The sequence below is a fragment of the Hemicordylus capensis genome, chromosome 16 (genome assembly GCF_027244095.1).
Source record: "Hemicordylus capensis ecotype Gifberg chromosome 16, rHemCap1.1.pri, whole genome shotgun sequence".
Lineage (NCBI taxonomy): Eukaryota > Metazoa > Chordata > Lepidosauria > Squamata > Cordylidae > Hemicordylus > Hemicordylus capensis.
In genome coordinates this window covers 13,780,727-13,798,816 of record NC_069672.1, presented here as the reverse complement: position 1 = coordinate 13,798,816, position 18,090 = coordinate 13,780,727, and the positions used below count along the sequence as shown (strand labels likewise).

General features: G+C 50.8%; 1 protein-coding gene and 1 long non-coding RNA gene across 2 annotated transcripts; one reads left to right on the top strand and one right to left on the bottom strand.

Annotated features, from left to right (window-relative positions):
- Window positions 1–5,178: 5,178 nt before the first annotated feature.
- Window positions 5,179–17,641, top strand: GPR157 (G protein-coupled receptor 157). Its single transcript, XM_053281096.1, has 5 exons — window positions 5,179–6,492; window positions 12,021–12,234; window positions 14,340–14,534; window positions 15,866–16,143; window positions 16,820–17,641. The coding sequence occupies exons 1-4, from the start codon at window positions 5,789–5,791 to the stop codon at window positions 16,082–16,084; spliced, it is 1,332 nt and encodes a 443-aa protein (XP_053137071.1). The 5' UTR covers window positions 5,179–5,788; the 3' UTR covers window positions 16,085–16,143; window positions 16,820–17,641.
- LOC128338519 (uncharacterized) lies at window positions 9,238–12,093 on the bottom strand. Its single transcript, XR_008312648.1, has 2 exons — window positions 11,955–12,093; window positions 9,238–11,124 (listed from the first exon to the last, which is right to left on the bottom strand). It is a non-coding gene; the product is annotated as an uncharacterized LOC128338519 (long non-coding RNA).
- Window positions 17,642–18,090: the final 449 nt, after the last annotated feature.

Below are 18,090 nucleotides of genomic sequence, written 5' to 3'. Positions count from 1 at the left end.
GCAGCAGGGTGCAGCCAGGAAGAACAGACACTCACGGCATGGCGATGGATCCCACAAGTGCCAATATGGCCCGCATCAGTAGAAGGCAAGGTTGGGCACTTCCCCAAGACGTCGTCATCTTCAAGTCCGAGAAAGTGTGCCCTTTTCCTCCGAGTGAGGCCGTATCTGAAGTGAAACCTTTTTGGGGCTCTGCCTGTTTTGGACCTCAAGCCTGCTTCAGCCTTGCATGGACAACTAACTTCCTTGCCCTGAAACTCAGACCTACCTAGAGCCTGATCCTGGCTGAAGCTGGACACTGTCATAACATTTCTCTAAGAATCCTGGGAACTGTAGTGCAGTGAGGATGCTGAGAGATCCCTAGCAACCCCCTCCTCATACTATGGTCCCCAGGGTTGATTTGCGGGGAGGGGTTAAACCTGCCCGAACGGACCCCTTGCCCATGGATGTACAAAAACGCAAGTGACAAAGGTCCTACCAGAACCAGCCCTGTGTGTTTGTGTGTGTGTGTGTTAAATTTGTGGTGCTATGCCTGTTTTTTTGTTCCCAGGACTTGAGAGAAGACAAGCTGGGGGAAAGGTTCTTCTTTGTGAGTCAGCAGTGTGGAGCTGTCTGTGAGTGTTTCTCTGGCAGTGTCTTAGCTGGTTGTTGTGTGGAACGATCAAGGAAGCAATCAGCAAGAATACTGCCCCAGAAGTGCTGCACGTTATCGAGCCCATCGGGAGTTCCCTTGCCGTCGCCACGCCAGTGGTTTCTGGGAACGGGACGGAGCTCCGGCCATCCCGCACCTGGACAGCTTCTTGGAAACCAGCAGGAGTGGAGGGTCTGGCGATGAGCTCCAGGAAGCACCCCAAATCACGGAGAGGCCCGGTATGTGGAGACAGGCTGCCCTCTGGCATATGACTTCGTGTTTGTTTCCAGGCCAGGAAAAAAATCTGCTGCTATGTTTCCGCTTCTTAGAGGTACAGGAGCCCCGTCAGAAAACCAACATTGGCCACCCCACACAGGGGCCGAGGAACAGGAGGGACTGTGAGCTGTGGACAGGGAAACTGGGTGGCTAGCTTCTCTTTTGCCTTGGCCCCTTGGCACAGAGCCCAGGCCTGACATGCTTCCCTTCACTTATCTGTATGCTGTCATTATTTAATTAATTTATCTATCGCCTGTCTCACAAGGCTCTAGGCAGTTCACAACCATTCCCAGGAAAGTTTCTCTCCCAGGAAAAGTTCCACCCCTTTAATTTCTGCCTGTTATAGGTACAGGAGGTTTGCTGTGCCTGGCAATCCTACTCTTGCTTCTGGAGGAGAGAGGACTGCCTCTAGGCCACCAGCCCCAGAACCTTCTTTTGCCAAGTCCCAGAATCTCTTTTTGACAGATTACCCACTGCAGTTGGGGGGCAAGCCTGCCATGTTTACTCTTCCGGCTGTAACCTGATAAAAGGCTCCAGTAGCCGATTAAGCCCGACTTGACTGATTGACTTAATTAACCAATTAAAAGCCATCGTTACAGTAGGTCAATACTAGTGATATCTTGAGCATATTTAATGAAGATAAGGGAGTCTCTCGCCACTGCAGGCTAATTCTCGATCGCTGTGAAACCATTTAAAATCCATTCCCAGAGAGCTAAAAGGTGTAGGTTCAGTAGGGCCTCCATGAATACCTGAAGTTGCCTTCTACTGAGTCACAGCATTGGCCCCTCGGGCTCAGTCTTGTCAAACACAGACCGGCAGTGGCCCTCCAGGGCTTCAGGCAGGAGTCTCTCCCTGAACCTGTGACTTTCTGGCATGCTCTGAGGTCCCAGGTGGTGGTGGTTGTTTTTGAAAAGAAAACCAGTTCACTTAAAAAATAAATAAAACAAGTGTAACAACTAGGCTAGGGAGAAGCCTGCTCAGGGATTTTTCCCATCATTCAGCATCCACAGCTCAGAGGCAGAACCTCTGCTCTGCATGCAGAAGGTCCCAGCAGCATCCCCGCCTCCGCTCTCCAGGTAGGGCTGGGAAAGACCCAAATCTGAAATCCTGGAAAGCTGCTGCCAGTCTGTGAAGACAATACTGAACTGGATAGACCAACCGTACTTAAGGAAGGTGAATATTAATGGAGCGTTTGATTATATTCACTCAAAGCGGCCACTATCTCTTTTTTCCTTACTATAAATACCTGTGCTGTATATGACATTCTCTGCCACAGAGTTCTCCGCCACAAAGTGCAGTGACAGCCAACCACCTGGATGGCTTGAAGAGGGGTTTGGCTAGAGGAGAGGTCTATCAGCGGCTACTAGTCGGAGGGCTGTGGGCCACCTCCAGCCTCAGAGGCATGATGCCTCTGAGTACCAGTTGCAGGGGAGCAATAGCAGGAGAGGGGGCATGCCCTCAACTCCAGCCTGTGGGTTTCCAGCGGCACCTGGTGGGCCACTGTGTGAAATGGGATGCTGGAGTAGATGGGCCTGGGGCCTGATCCAGCAGGGCTGTTCTTATGATATAATCTCTTAAATGTGAGCACATTTACACAAATCAGCCACACTCATTCATTATTACAGCTATTTAGCAATGCATGATATAATTCTGTATATCAAATAAACAGAATTACGTTTCACTTAGTTTTATCATGCAACTCATTTTGTGTTTCCCATCATTGTACCACAAACACACACACACAGCAACTTACTTCTGAGTAGATCTGCATAGAATTGTGCTGTTTGGCCAGCAAAATCAACCTTGTAGCTGTCTACCTCCTTTTTTAATCCACTGTAGGATAAAGGCATTGCACCCTACATTCTTGTATACGGCCTAGAGATTTACATATCAGGTCATATACAAATACGATAGATAGATAGATAGATAAGATATATCTGGGGTATAATCTGTTTTAAAGCAACATTGAAGTTCTGCAGCAGGAAAAACTGCATTCTGCACATATTATGCAAACCAAGCAAATGTGCATCATCTCGGTGGCTTCTCACAATTCCTTCTGCACCACTTTGCACTATTTATTCTGGGTCAGGCACCACAGCCCTGCCTCATACTTTCAAGTTTACATATTTTCAGTTTACATACTTTCAAGCATTTCTTCAGAAGCTAGGCATTTCGGTGGCTATCCGGGTAGCTTCTCAGGAAACTGTATTCTGAACCCAAAATCACATTCTGTGGGTTTTCAACAGCTTATATACACCACCTGTATCTATATAAAGCAGAACCATTTTCTGTTTGGTTTATCATTTTCATTGTTGATTATTTCGTTACTAGCTGACCAGGCGCACAGCATCTGTGCCCCTAGTTCTCCCTGATTCCCCCCCTTCACCCTAACTCTTCCCCCGGGCGTCTCTGATGCCTGCCGGTCCCACCAGCTGCTGCCATCTCCTCCGGCAGCAGCTCAATGGCCTCCCGAGTCCTGCCGCGTGCAAGCCTCCACTGCCCAGCCAATCCACTGGGTGCTGGGATGCTTTCCACGCATCAGGACAGGCACATCTACGAGGATTAAATTTATAGATTTTAAATGGTGAGCTGCCTGGTGAAAATTTTATTTTTAGTGGCAGGAGATAAATGGGCTAAACAACATGTTTAGTAAAGATGTTGGTTGCATATAAAGTCTGGGAGAGCCTCAGTTTCTCCTATGTAAATCTGTGTTCTACTTTTTCATGAGTGTTACTTTTTATGAGTTTCAGACTGGCATTCCAAACCAGCTCAGTTGGAATTTAGAAGTCCCTCCTTTTTATCAGTAAGAAAGCAGGGGCCTAGCGAGGGAAGAGGGGGGCCGCGTTCACCCCTCCCTCTGGCAGCCCCTCAGAGTGAGGGAGAAAATGAAGAAAATAGGGAGGGGGGAGCCGGGGGGGGCCCTCAGGAGCTGGGGTCTGGGTTCTTTGAACACATCCGCTCCATTATAGCTCCACCCCTGTAACAAAGGTATTAGTGATCTTAGCTCTGGGTTTCCTGTCACCCACATGCGTAATAAAAACCACCCTGTATTTAGTAAAACAAATTTCAGTGGAAATCCTGCTTCTGTGCTTGATGTTAACTGGTTTGGGAGCTCATCCTGAGAGCTCTATGTGACTTCTGTCCTTTTTGTGGTCGAGTCTGCATCCTTTGGGACTGTCCCCCTCTGAACTTGGGTTCCATGCCTGAGAGCTCTCGGCTGCCCAGAATTTTAAATAAGCATATTTTGCATATCTCTGCAACAAAAGAGGCTCTTTTGCATTCGATCAGGAATGCCTGAAAGAACTTGGCTGAAAGACACATTGGCCTTGGGCTATCCACTCTTAGGAAAGACCCAATTATTAATTATTATTATTATTATTATTATTAGTAGTAGTAGTAGTAAAATTATAAGCCCTATCTCCCCTTCTTCAAAGTGACCAAGAGTCCATGATTCAAATCTTAATCCTATCATAAACTCACTAGCTGGCTTTAGGCACTAGATGGGTTTTCTCAGCTGTGGCCTCCTATCTACAATAGGGGAATAATGATTTATTTTGAATAGTTATCTACCCCATCTCAACAACAACACAATCAATAAAGCAGGTTAAAAAAGATGGTTGCCTGTCCCATAGGGATTTGCCACCCTGAAAGAAACACCAGGGAGGCACCACCAGCAGCAGCACCGTCAGCAGCAGGGATGCGATCCTGGGTCATAGGAACACAGGAAGCTGCTGTATACGGAGTCAGACCCTTGGTCCGTCTAGCTCAGGATGGTCTACCCAGACTGGCAGCGGCTTCTCCCAGGTTGCAGGCAACAGGAATCTCTCCCAGCCCTCTCTTGGAGATGCTGCCAAGGAGGGAACTTGTGACTTAGATGCTTTTCCCAGAGCGGCTCCATCCCTTAAGAGGAATATATTTTCAGCGCTCACACATCAAGTCTCCCATTCAAATGCAACCAGGCCAGACCCTGCTTAGCTAGGGGGACCAGTCATGCTTGCTCCCACAGGACCAGAGCCGCCCTTTTAAAAGGGGCCTCTCTTGGCCCAGTTGGCATCATCCCAGCTGCCCAGCCCGACACCTCACAGACCTGTGTTACCCCAGAGAATAATACGGGAGGGGCCTTGAAGGCGTTCGTGAGCGGAGCGTTTGACCTGGACCAAGGCTGACATCTAGAGGCCAAAGAGGAGATTGCGCGCTCCAAATCAGCGCCCCGCAAAACTTCCTAAAAAGAGCCCCGCCCCGCCCCCTTCCCCCGCATTAGTGTCTCGGGCCCCGCAAGGCTTCCCCTTCGCCTCCGCCGGGGTCCGGACCCGCCTCTGTCTCTGCACACCTGCTCTGGGGGTGCAGCAGTTGGAAGGGCGGCTGCTCGGAGCCCGATCCACGGCCTCCTCCTCCCGAGGCGCACCAGGCAGCAGCCTCTTCCTTCGCCGGAGGGCTCCTCGTCCTGCTGCGGCGCCTCGCCGGCGGGAGCGGCTGACTGGCGCCGCCGCCAGCCTGGAGGGAGGCGGCAGAGATCCTCGACTGCCCCGCTGTACAGTGGAAGGGGAGTAGGAGGGGAAGGTCCCTGCCCTGGACGTGTCAGGGCGCAGCTGCTTGGTTGGGAAGGGAGTCCGTCGGGGGCAGCCGGGGGCACCGGGAGGGAGGGAGCGAGCCGCCGCCCAGAGGCGCTGCTGCCGCTGCTTCTGACGGTGGGCTGCCCTAGTGGCCAAGCTGGGCTCGAAGTACCGCCAGGCGGCAAGAGCCTCCGCCGCCTCCTCTGTGTCTGAGCCGGGGAGGAGGAGGAGCACACAGAGGCAGCCGGAGCGCCAGGCCCGCACCCCGAGGCCAGCCAAAGCCCTGCCCAGGAGGAGGAGGAGGAGGGGGGCGCCCCAGCAGCCCGCTCACATGAGGATGAAGGGCGGCGCCGGGCTGGGCCAGAGCAGCCGCCGCCTCCTTCTCCTCCTCCTCGGGGTCCCGGCAAGTTGCGAGCGAGCGCCCCTCCGCCCTCCTGCTGCCGGCTCTGCCCCGTGGCGAGCGCTCTTCCTTCGCCCCGCCGCCAGGCGCTGCTCGCTCCTCTGCGTCCGGGCGCGGGCTGGTCCCGGCTCGCCGCCTCCTCCTCCTCCGGCCCTCCCTCCGCCCGTCCCTTGCCAGCAGCAGCAGCAGCTTTCGCTTCGCCTTCCTGCTCGCCCGCCCGCCATGGCCCTGCTGCTGCTGGTCGGCCTGAGCGCCGCGCCCCCGACGACGACGACGACGACGGAGGTGTCCCCGGCGGAGCGCGGGCTGGTGCTGGCCTCGTGCGCGCTCTCCGGCCTGGGCTCCGGCCTGCTGGTGGCCACCCACGCCCGCTGGCCCGAGCTGCGCACCCGGCCGCGGCAGCTGCTGCTCTACCTCTCGCTGGCCGACCTGCTCTCGGCCGCCTCCTACTTCTACGGGGCGCTGCGCGACTTCCCGGCCTCGTCGTGGGACTGCGTGGCGCAGGGCGCCCTCTCCACCTTCGCCAACACCAGCTCCTTCTTCTGGACCATGGCCATCGCCCTCGACCTCTACCTCACCATCGTCCGCGGCGCGCCGGGCAGCACCGGACTCCTCGCCGCCTTCCACGTGGTGAGGTTCGTGGCCCCCTTCGTCCGTGGTGAGGTTCGCGCGCGGGGCGCTGGCGAGGTCTCGACTGTAAGCGCCTCGGGGCAGCCAGCCGGGGCGGGGCCGGCTGCTGGCTGCTGCTGCTGCTGTCGCTAGACCAGGAGTCCGCCGCCGCAGGCTTTGCCTGGACCGGCTCTGCTTGGGTGTCCTTCTCTAGCTAGAACCCAAGCTGCGGGGCGTGGGGGAAAGAGACAGGTCTGGAATGAGGCTGGTAGCCGAGCATCTGCCCTGCATGCAGGAGGTCCAGGCCTCAGGCCCCGCCTTGGCAGCATCTCCAGGAAGGGCTGAGAGGGACTCTGGCCTGCCTGCAACCTCGGAGAGCTGCTGCCAGTCGGTGTGTAGACAGTCATGAGCTAGATGGACCAAGGGTCTGACTCGGTAGAAGGCAGCTTCCTACCTGTGTCCCTGCCGGTCCCTGATATAGATCTGGCTTCCCATCTCCTTCCACTGCACACAACTCCTGCTTTTAGAACTCTTTTAAGGCCGTGCCCGATCCAGTCTTGCTGCCTCGATTGCCCATTATGACCCCCCTGCTCCTGCAAGCCGACTCCCTTCACTCAGAGCCTCTTGCCCCTTTGAACTGCCTTGCCCTTTCTCCCTCGTCGCTGCCCCTTAGGCCTTGAACCCGCTCCCTGCACATGGCACCCCCCTCCGCCTCCCGATTCCTCCCCTAAACCCTGAAATACTTGCTTGGTGCCTGCCCTCCCCACCCCTCCCTTATCTCTCCTGCTGATGAAATTTAGATTATCCCCTTGGGGCAGAGAAGGATGCAAATTTGACCAATAAGTAACCTGATGGGAATGTCTGCTAAAGCTCAACAAAAGAAATCCGTTTCACAGGCACTTGCTGGAGCTTTTTGCTTCCCATGAAATGTGGCTCCACCCCACCTCAAGTTTGAAGAAAAGCTGTCATTATGCCATGTTGTGATCACATGGCAGCCCCCAAGCTGTGAGTAACACAGGCATCCTTTGATGCTCTGGGACAGGCAGGTTTTTCTAACCAATTTTGTAGAAGATGATTTAGTCACTCCCAAACCACCAAGCGTTTTTTTTCTAATGTGTTTCCTTGGCTCTGATTTCTCTTGATCTTCCGCTTTTATTTTCTTTCCTCTTTTCTGTCAAATGTTTCCAAAGAAACTTGGAATGGCATCATCTTTTGTGTCTTTTTTTTTTACAGATGAGGAAGTGAGGCTGTGGTTAGCTTTGGAGTTCAAAAAACAAAACATACAGATGCATATTTATGCAGAGCTGTAAATGGTCCCTTGCTTATTATGGCATCTAACTAATTTATTTAGAAGTTGGTGTTAGCCTTAAAAAAAAAAAATCTTGCATTTTGACCATTGGAAAAATTTGAAGTTATGCACACTGTACTCATTTGCATAAAATCGGCATGCTCTTTCTTTAGAAAATGACACCTTTTCTCAACACCCCTGAACAGATTGTGATCTGATTTTGGCATACATATATAGCAAATTACAATATAACAGGTCCGCCATATTAATTTCACAAGCCGTATACATATCTCTGTTTCAAGTAGTCGGACGGAAAATATTGATTTGGGGTCGGGCGGTGGGATCAGTGAACACACTTGATGCCGTTTAAATGTTATGTTTTGAAACAGTTTCAAAGTCCACTTTGAACTTAGGATGGGAAAATGTATCTTAAGATGACAGCTCAGCAGTATAATTGATAATGTGAAAAGTATTACCTATACGGTGGGGGGGGGGGAGAGAACAAAGGTGCTGAGAAGGTATTAACATAGACTGCTTTTAAGAATGCACAGAGGGGCCTGGATCCGAGACTGCTGGGGAACTCCCGGCGTTCTGCCTTGAATTTTGTGGTGGAAGAAAGGCAAGATGGAAGTTCTTGCGTCTTATGGTCCCAGGGCCAATATATCAACACTTCCTGTGGATCCTGGCTAGGAGAGGCCCAGAGTCTGACTTGTAGGTGGCAGCTTTACGTGCTCAGTCCTGCCCTCTTGCTGGAGCTTCAGAGGAAAACCGGCTTTGCACTTGCCCCAGTGAGGCCTCGGTTCACACCCTTCTCATTCCCCCCCCCCCCCGGCACCTGCCTTCAGAACTTGGCCACAATATAATGAGAACCAAGTTCGGGAGTGGCTTTTGAATGGGGAACTGGCTTCGTGCTCCGGGTTTCAGGTGGGTTTGGGTTTCTTTTCCTCCTAGCCAGGCAAGGCAGAAGTTGATCTAGATTTCTGTCGGGCTTGTTGATTTTCCTTGTTCCCTGCCCCCAGCTGCACTCTTCATCAGACAAAATGACACCTTTTTTGCCATTTTATTAGGGCAACAACTTTTAACCAATTAATCGGGGGACTATTTAAAATCCTTTTTAACCAACCCAAAAGGAATGTCCGTAGATGAATTGAGACACTTTAGGATATGGGTTGATTAAAACGAATTTGATTAATCAACTAAGATTTGTTTGAGTGGATGAAAGGCCTACTTCTTATCCTTACAGCTGTGTTGCCCACCAGGGTAGGCTGAAGGAGAACCCACCGCACTGAACTGTGTTCAGTCAGACTTTGTGTGCGCACGCACACACAGGGTTTCTGTCTTTTTGTTGTGCTGTAGTGTGACCAAGAAACAGAGCCCAGACTTGCTCCCAGCCGTGGAATGTGTCGCCTGCATAGATCCGAGAGGAAAATATTGCCACTTCTGTGTTCTTCGACCAAAGACAACCACCCGCCAGGAGTCGAAAGCGACTTGATGGCACATTTTGCCTTTACTCTCTGTACCTTTAAGAATCTTTGCTTGTGATTGTAATTACAAAACACAGAGGATGTTTATTCCTAGATATGCCAGGAAGAAACTTTTTTGTTTGACAAACAGTGAAACTGACGTTTTTTTAAAGAGAAAGTCATATTTGTTAGCATTCTTAGCTGTTCAGATTAGTAAATGTTTTGTCAGCTGCCAAACACGAAGTGGGAGGCTGCATATTACATGATGCAGGGTTTTTTTTGGTTTTTTAAAAAAGGCATTTTATGAACTGTTAATAGCTGCCAGCATGTTGTAAGCAGCACTTCGGAACGGAGCCTTTTGTTATGAGTGTGCTCAGAAGGCCTTTGCACATCCTGCTAAATGGAAATGCAAACATCAGGCTGTTTGTACTACCATACCTGTGCAAACACTGGGCGACAGGTTTGTTTCTTGTCAGGCGTGCCCGCACAGCGTAGGCTGATCTAGTACCTGCTGACATTTGACCCTGGAACCTAGTTTACTGAATGCTGGGGCTCAGCCTCCCTGGGACATGGGAAGGAAGGCGTGACTCTGAGCATAAGCAGAGTACCTTTCTCGGCACTGAGTAATCCAGTCTGCGGCTGGGCCCAAGTTCCACGTTTGTGTCCTGGAATGCACAGTGCACTGATCATGACCCACTCTTGGGGCAAGGCAGGAAGGAGCTTAAAGCTTAAAAAACAGGGAAACAGGCATGGCTGCAGCTGCCTTGCTTCTGCATGGGGTGATCAGTCCCAGCAGTGTGTTCCGGCGGCGGCAAATCGCCAACATTAGAGAGCTTGGCCATTGACGGTACAGCTCGAGAGCGCAGAGACAGGGCGATTGGAAGGAAAGATTATATGACCGGTCACCCGCAGAGCGGCATTAAGCAAGCGGTCAGCCTCTGTGCTTGTGACCAGTGCGTATTTATAGCTCTGTTCGGCCGGGGGGCGGGGAGGTGGGGAATCTTAACAACAACCACCACCACCAACGGTTTTGGGCAGCTGAGTGCTATGAATAGAGGCCTTTGAGCATCCCAGAAGATGGAGTGGCCGGAGCCGTTTAGCTAGCAGGTCTGTGGGAGATGCCGTCGCTCTGCCTGCAGATGGCCCCAAGGTTTGGTCTCCAGTCAAGACACTGAGTGTCCACTGGCTGAGGTCCGCTGGAGAGTTGTTGCCAGTCAGAGGAGACCGTTGTGAACTGGGTGGACCAATGACCTGACTCTGTATACAGCAACTTCCTCTGTCTAGGACAGGGCTGCATAACTTCGCCCCCCCCCGCAGACTACAACTCCCATAATCTCCGACTACTAGCCACGGTGGCTGGGGAAGATGGGAGTTGTAGTCCAAGCCCAGGCGAAGGGTCGAAGTTGTGCAGCCCTGGTCTAGTCGCTGGTTAACCCATGTTTGGTTGTTTGGGATTGGGGCCTTCTCACTTGATAGATTCCAACCAGTTTTGCTACCTGTGTAATCGACATGACCCCCAGATGGGGATGCAGAGCTGCGGTTAGGACTTCCTCACAGAATTCTCAGCAACTTCTCCAAAAAATACAGTGGCCACAACTTTTGAAGGCAGCTAAAAACTGGCTTTTGTTCTGATGTATCCTGCTTTTCCACGGGGGTCTCCCGTCGAGCAGAGCTGAACAGATTTGCATGGGCTTGTCTCCAGCAAGGCTCCCAGACCGTTTGTGTTGGCTCCCCAAACCACACCCCATCCATCCCGCTTGAAACGGGATTAAATGCAGCTTGGGTTTGGTGATATCGTGCCTTTGCGTCTGGTGGGTCCCTTGATCCTCCAGCTGTCCGTGTCTGCCTCCCGCTGGGGTTGTAGCTCTGCAGAAGAAGCTTGTCTTCAAATAGACGCTTACCTAGTTCTGAAAATAAGCAGGGTGATGAGGAAGTGGGAAGCCGGAAGTCTGGAGTGCCACGGCCCAGGCCACTGCCGAAGAGGCAGATACCGTGCCCAGAGGGGGGCCTTCCTTTCCGCCGCCTGCACTGGCTTCCTGTTCCCTTTTGCATGCAATTGGAGGTCTGGGCTTGCAGTCAGTGAAGTCCGAAGGCAAGCTGGTCAAGAGCCCAGTGCTGGACTGAACATATGGGGCCCGGAAGTCCAACACAGTCCATCTTATTAATTTGTTGTACTACATTAAGATAACCAATTATCTTAAATTATAAGAAATGTTTCATTCTCTTAAATTGTAAGAAAGAATATTTTTTTTTCTGTGGGATATGAATGCGACCAATATTTATATAGCGCTTTTCAACAGAAGTTCCCAAAGTGGTTGACATAGATATAAATACATAAATAAAGATGGCTCCTTGTCCCCAAAGGGCTCGCAATCTGAAAAAGAAACCTAAGATAGACACCAGCAACAGCCACTGGAGAGATGCTGTGCTGGGGATGGATAGGGCCAGTTGCTCCCCCTCGCTGCTCAAGAAAGAGAACTGCCACTTTTAAAAGGTGCCTCTTTGCTCAGTTAGCAGGAGACCTATGTAAGCCACTTTGAGAACCTTTTGTTGAAAAGCAATGTAGCAGGTTCTTTTAGCCTTGCTCTCTGAGATCCCAAGATTGCAGCTGGGGCCCCTTGCCTAACCCCTTCCTTTATCAAGGAAAGGCTGCCCAGATGGTCTCTTTCCCTTGACGTTCTTACTGGGTGCAGGGATGGAGCTGTCTGCGGAGTGCTTTTTGGGTATGTGTATATACCTGTCCGTGATGTTCCTCATGGCTTTTCGCCAGTCCAGCAACGCCTCCTCCTCTCTCTGTTCTCAGCTGGGGGATTCCACTCGGCATCACGGCGGCAGCCGTTGCCATGAAGAAGATCGGCTACGATGCCTCTGATGTCTCCGTCGGCTGGTGCTGGATTAACCTCAACGTGGAGGACCGGGTCCTTTGGATGCTTCTTGCGGGGAAGGTGTGGGAGATCCTGGCCTACGTGACATTGCCCATCTTCTACATCCTCATAAAGAAGCACATAAATCGAGCGGTTAGTACTTGGGGTTGCTTCCCTTGTCCAGACAAGAGAGTGTTCATTCACACCTCTTGCTTCGTCTCCTTCGGCAAGTCTAAATCTTCCAGGCCAATAAATAGGGAGACAAATGTTTGTGAATTATAAAGAGAGCAGGAATCTTCTCTCCCTCTGCCTTACTTCTTCTAGGCTCTGAGCCACAAATAGTTCATTTTATTCGTTTTTAAAAATGGATATCTCACTTTCCCCACAAGCTGTGTGCCGTTTTCATAACATGGCTCAGTATTTAGCAGGCAGCTGTATTGCATGGTTGTAGTGACCTCTCTCGTTTTCTGAGTCCTGGGGCTAAATGCAAGCTGGGATGTCCTCACTTCCAAGACATTTTCCTTAGGTCACTATTTAGGAACAAAGGAGGTTGCCTTACCCCGAGTCAGACCCTTGGTCCATCTAGCTCAGTATTATCTACACTGACTGGCAGCAGCTCTCCAAGGTTTCAGGCAGGAGTCTCTCTAAGCCTTACCTGGAGATGTTAAGAACATAAGAACAGCCCTGCTGGATCAGGCCCAAGGCCTATCTAGTCCAGCTTCCTGCTGCAAACACAGTGGCCCACCAGATGCTTCGGGGGAGCCCACAGGCAAGGGGTGTATGTGCATGCCCTCTCTCCTGCGGTTGCTCCCCTGCAACTGGTATTCAGAGGCATCTTGCCTCTGAGGCTGGAGGTGGCCCACAGCCACCAGACTAGTCATCATTGATAGTCCTGTCCTCCATGGATTTGTCCAAGCCCCTTTTAAAGCCATCCAAGCTGGTGGCCATCACCACATCCTGTGGCAGAGAATTCCATAGATGAAATATGCGCTTTGTAAAAACGTACTTCCTCTTGTCGTTCCTAAATTTCCCAACCCTCCGTTTCATGGGATGGCCCCTGGTCACCCCCGGAGGTGCTGGGTCCTTCGGCATGCAAAGCAGATGCACTTCCACTGAGCTACGGGTCTATTCCCTCAGGGGAATATCTCACCACGCTCACCTGTTGATGCCATCGAAAGGCAAACCAAAGCAGACCCTGCTTAGCAAAGAGGGCAATTCAGGCATGCTGTCACAAGACCAGCCCTCCTCCCATTTTTCAGATGGTGAAGCTGGGCTGAAAGAGAGTGGCTTTTGTGTGCAAATCCTGTCTCCCCCCACCTTCTGCCAACATTGCTGTCTCTGCTTTTCCTTTCCATGCGCTCCCCTCTAAATCTGGGGTGAGGTGGAAGGAATCCCCTCGGGTTTGGGAACTGGAATGAACTTAAGGAAGAGTCCATGTAGGCTCACTTTCCAGTGGATGTTTATTCCTGTCAGGGGTTTGACTGTCTCTGGTTAGAGAGTGCACACAGGAAATAATGGAAAGTTCTAGGTCCTTTCACACCGTGTCCCTCTGCCCATTCAGAGGCCGACGTCTGGGGCCTGGACGTGGCCCAAGTGGCTCGACTATAAACGAGGCAGGATTTGTGCATGGGCGCAGCTGTTGGCATGACGGCATGGAAACGTGATCCATCCCCAGCTCCAGGCCTGGCTTCATCACATCTATTCCAAGCCAGTCTCCTCGCCTTGGCTTTTTATACTTGGGTCAGGCTGTCTTTACTATTCACGTTCCTAACAAAACTCTTGTCAGAACTGATTCGTGCAGCTGGAGTAAGGAGATTTTCTCGTCTACAATCAGGCGTGTTTTCTGCTCTGGGAAACACACTGGCCCAGGTTTCATCTTAGCCACACGCTCAATAAATAATTTGTCCTTCGGCAAGCCACGCTCCGGGCCTTAGCCCCTCCCTCCTCCACCTGCAGCGTGGCGGGAATAATGATGACCCACCTTGCAAGTTCATTGTACAGGTAACTGAGATCATGAAGGCGTTCCTGCCGAAGAGCCATGTCTAGATCCGGATCGGGGCCCGTCTGCCCCTGCTCTTTACCTCCAGGGCTAGTGAGTGAGATGACTGCACACATGTCTTGTTTGAAAGTGGAGTCAGTTCTGCTCGAGGGTGTGTGGTGGTTCGTCTGTGTTGATACTAAAGCTCTCTCGCCTTTCCCATCCTATAGGCCTCGCTCTCCCCTCACTCCTCACAGAGTTTCCCTTTCTTTTCCTGCAGCACGCGGCACTCTCGGAGTACCGCCCCATCCTGTCGAGTGCCCCGTCTTCCTCCCCAAGGACTTCTGTAGCGGACAAGAAACTGACCCTGATTCCAGTGATATTCATCTTCCTCCGCATCTGGAGCACGGTCCGGTTTGTGCTGACTCTCTGCAGCTCCCCTGCTGTGCGGAATCCCGTGCTGGTGGTCCTACACGTGAGTCCTGAAGTCCTAAGGCTGGTCTTCGGAGGGTCGGAGGCAGGGCCTGGGAAGCTGGTCCTTCCCTCTGTGGGGCCCCCAAAAGGCCTCCGACGAGGATGGCAGGAGAAGATGTTGATGGAGGAGAATGGGCAGTGACGTTTTATCCCATTGCTCAGCATTGCCTCCTCGGACTGGGGAGCCTTTTAGCGAGGCTGAGCAAGGGACTGAGCAAAGTGATGGGTTCTCTTCTCTTGAGCAGCGGAGAGCAGCTGTCCTTTCCCACTGGTTTCTACCTCGGGGTTCTTTTTAGAGCGTAAGCCTGCTTGTGGCAAAGGGGTATATAAATCTGCCTTGTCGTCGTCGTCGTCATAGTAGTGAGAGTGAGAGATGCCAGAGGAGGTGCTCTACCCCCCGAGCCATGGCCCGCCCCCTTGGCCAGTTTAAAGAGTTGGCTTTGCTGGCTCAAAGTGGCCGTCCATCAGTTAATCAACTAAAGCTTTACCTGACGAACTGGAGATCAAACAGATCTGAAAGCTAGCAAACCTCCTTTTTAAATGTATCTTCAGTGGCGGTCTTACCCCTGGACTTCGGGGCCAAAGTCCAGGGCCTCCACACCCCCTGGGGGCCCCCCAAATCCTCTTTAGTCCGTCCGGGGTGGTGTGGTCACAGCTGGCCCGCACTGCTCCAGGCGGCCAAGTGTGATTATGACCTATGCCAAGTGTTTTAGAGACACAGCAGGGAGTGGGGAAAGAAATATGTGAGATGGGAGTATGTTAAGTTGCGTGTTGAAATGCTTCTGCTCCTGCATAGTTGCATAAATAGACCTGTTTTATATTCTTACATTCTTGTGAGTTCAGTTGCTGTCTGTGCCCTCAAGAACCCACGTGTTAAAAATACTGTGTTTGCCATGGTGTGTGTAGGGGGGTGATGCTTAACTTGCATGGGGTGGGGGGCTCCACTAGGGGGCGGGGCCTCCACAGGCCTTTAGGTCTAGGCTCCAACATTACCTTAAGTGCACTTCTGTACCGCACACTGTAGAAGGATTTTCAGAGCCCTGGTCTACACACTCAGCAGTATGAAGAGGTAGAATCCTGTGGTGCTAAAACTGCACTGTGCTGTTAAGTGTGTAGGTGGAGGAGGAAACGGTCAACCTTCCTCCATGTCTAAAACACCCTGCAAGGAGAAAGCTAGCACACCAAGGAGAGAGGCGGTTGCCCAGGCCTTTCTCTGTAGAGACAGCCTTCACTGCAACTAGGTAGACTTTATTTTTATTTATTTTTTTAAAGAAAGAGATTCCTGGGATGGAAAAACGAGCTTTTCAAGAACTGCCTGCCTCTCTCTTTCAGGGCATTGGGAACACATTCCAAGGAGGAGCCAACTGCATTATGTTTGTGCTTTGCACGCGGGTGGTTCGGAACAAGCTTCTTTCTTGCCTGTGCTGCTGGTCGTACGATAGCAGGGGTCATTCTGTGTCAAGCCCAGAAACCCTCTTCCAGGATCAGGCTTCTCCCAGCAAGGACTGGCAGGAAAGTGAGCGAGCAAGGGCTGAATTCTCAAGCACCTGAGTTCCAAAGCATCGGCACCTTAGCAAAGGACATGGCCTTACTCAGCCTGGATTGTAACTGTGAGTGTTCTTGGCTGCCTGTTTTAAAAATTTAGATAACTTCATACAAAGACTCGGACGGTTATTTTGCAGCTGATACATTGAATCAAGCGCCTTTCTCTCTCCTCCTCCGTCACCAGATTATCTTGCCCTTCCTGTCCCTTTGTGGTTCCTTTTTATTAAATTATAAAGTACACACACAATTACAGAGTTGCATACATGAAATGCCCTCTTGGTTCTCTAACTAACCTGCAATCCCCACTGCTTCCCCAATTCCATCTTCTCTCTGCCACTGTAGGTGCGCTATGTGTGGTTAGAGGTCCCTCCCTGGTTTTTCAGCATCCCATAGCAGATTCTCTCCCCGTTTCCCCATCCATGTTGGTTATAATGTTTGTGAACGTTCTGTAGCTTCAGAGCAGTTCGGCCAGTGGCAGGGCAGAGTTTATTTCGCACTCTGCCATTGGCTGAACTACTGCAATGCAATGGAATGTTCTCAAACATCCAGTAGTATGAAAGTTCCCTAACAATTTTGATAGCCTTATCAGTGAGTGGGTATGGCAGAGTATATAGTTATATCTGTGCACCTGACTCTGTGCCTGAAGAAGGGCTTTGTGTTAACGCAAAAGCTCACACGTCTATTATTCCGAACATGAAAATGTATCATCTCACTGGCTCTCTCTGTTTTATTTTTGGGCAGGCAAGCAATGTGCTATGAAGTACCTGCGGAGTTAGCTACTTGGGGAAACTAGCAACTGTTTGGAATCGTCATGGGAAAGCAGTAATAGTGGCATTGTGATGGACATATTATATTGCTCACTGGACTCCAGCTTGCTTTTCATTTCTCAGGGCTTCTTGGAAGATGTTATGCAGACGTGTTCCAGCTTCTGATTTCAAATGTTCTTCTCTTAAGAGGCTTTGTAGTTACTTGGAATTGGGGCATTCTTAATATATTTTTTAATTCTTATATTGGGTGGGAAGGCGGAAATATTAGTAATCCTGAAGAGAGTGGGTTTTTCTCTTTTCTTTTAAAAGAGTAGTCAGTTTTGTGCCTAGGATTGTTCTATTCAGGGAATCCTCCAGTAAAATCTGCTGCTCTGTGCTTGATGATGACCTAACCGGGAGCCTGATTCAGAGCTGGATAATGATTCAGAGGTGGTATAGCCCTTGCGTGGGGACTTGCACAGGGAACACATTTGGTTTGAAAGCACACTCACTTCAAAGCCTCGCCACAGCATAGAGGAAGGGAGAAAAAGAGGCCTGGACTTAACTTCTGAGGTCTGCTGTACAAACGGAACGTAAGAAAGGCCTAGACTATACCTTACCATGGAACTGTGGAAGGAACACTGTGAAAAAGCTGGATGTTTCTAGTTATGTTTGTCATATTATAAACGATGTGTTTGTTTTTTAAATTTTATTTTTAGAGCAAGGAGGAGACTAATTTTGAGGCATCTTGTATTGCTGCTGCTCTATTTTTTGTTTTTGAATAAAAATAAAATGATCACTCTTTTGGTCCTCAGAACTGTGTGTGTGTTTCTTTTCCATGTGGTCGAGAGAGAGAGAGAGAGAGGAGGCGATCTGGCGATCTGGCCTCGTAGTAGCAAGCATGAATGGTCCCTTTGCTAAGCAGGGTCTGCCCTGCTTTGCATTTGAGTGGGAGACTGCATGTATGAGCACTGTAAGATCTTCCCCTGAGGCTGATCTGGGAGCACCTGCCTGTAACCTTGGAGAAGCCTTTGCCAGTCTGTGTAGACTAGACTGAGCTAGATAAGGAACGTTGCTAATCATCCAGTATTTGAGCTGCCCTTTAATTTTTGCCTTGGACTTGGCATTGGGTATTTAGTTCAATAAACCAAGTGTTTTGAGCTGGGGGTGGTGTATGTTTGTGTGTGTGTACACACACATCCACACACACTTTGCATGTTCCAAGTTCAAATTAAATCCCCGAGGAGATTAAAACAGTAATATAAT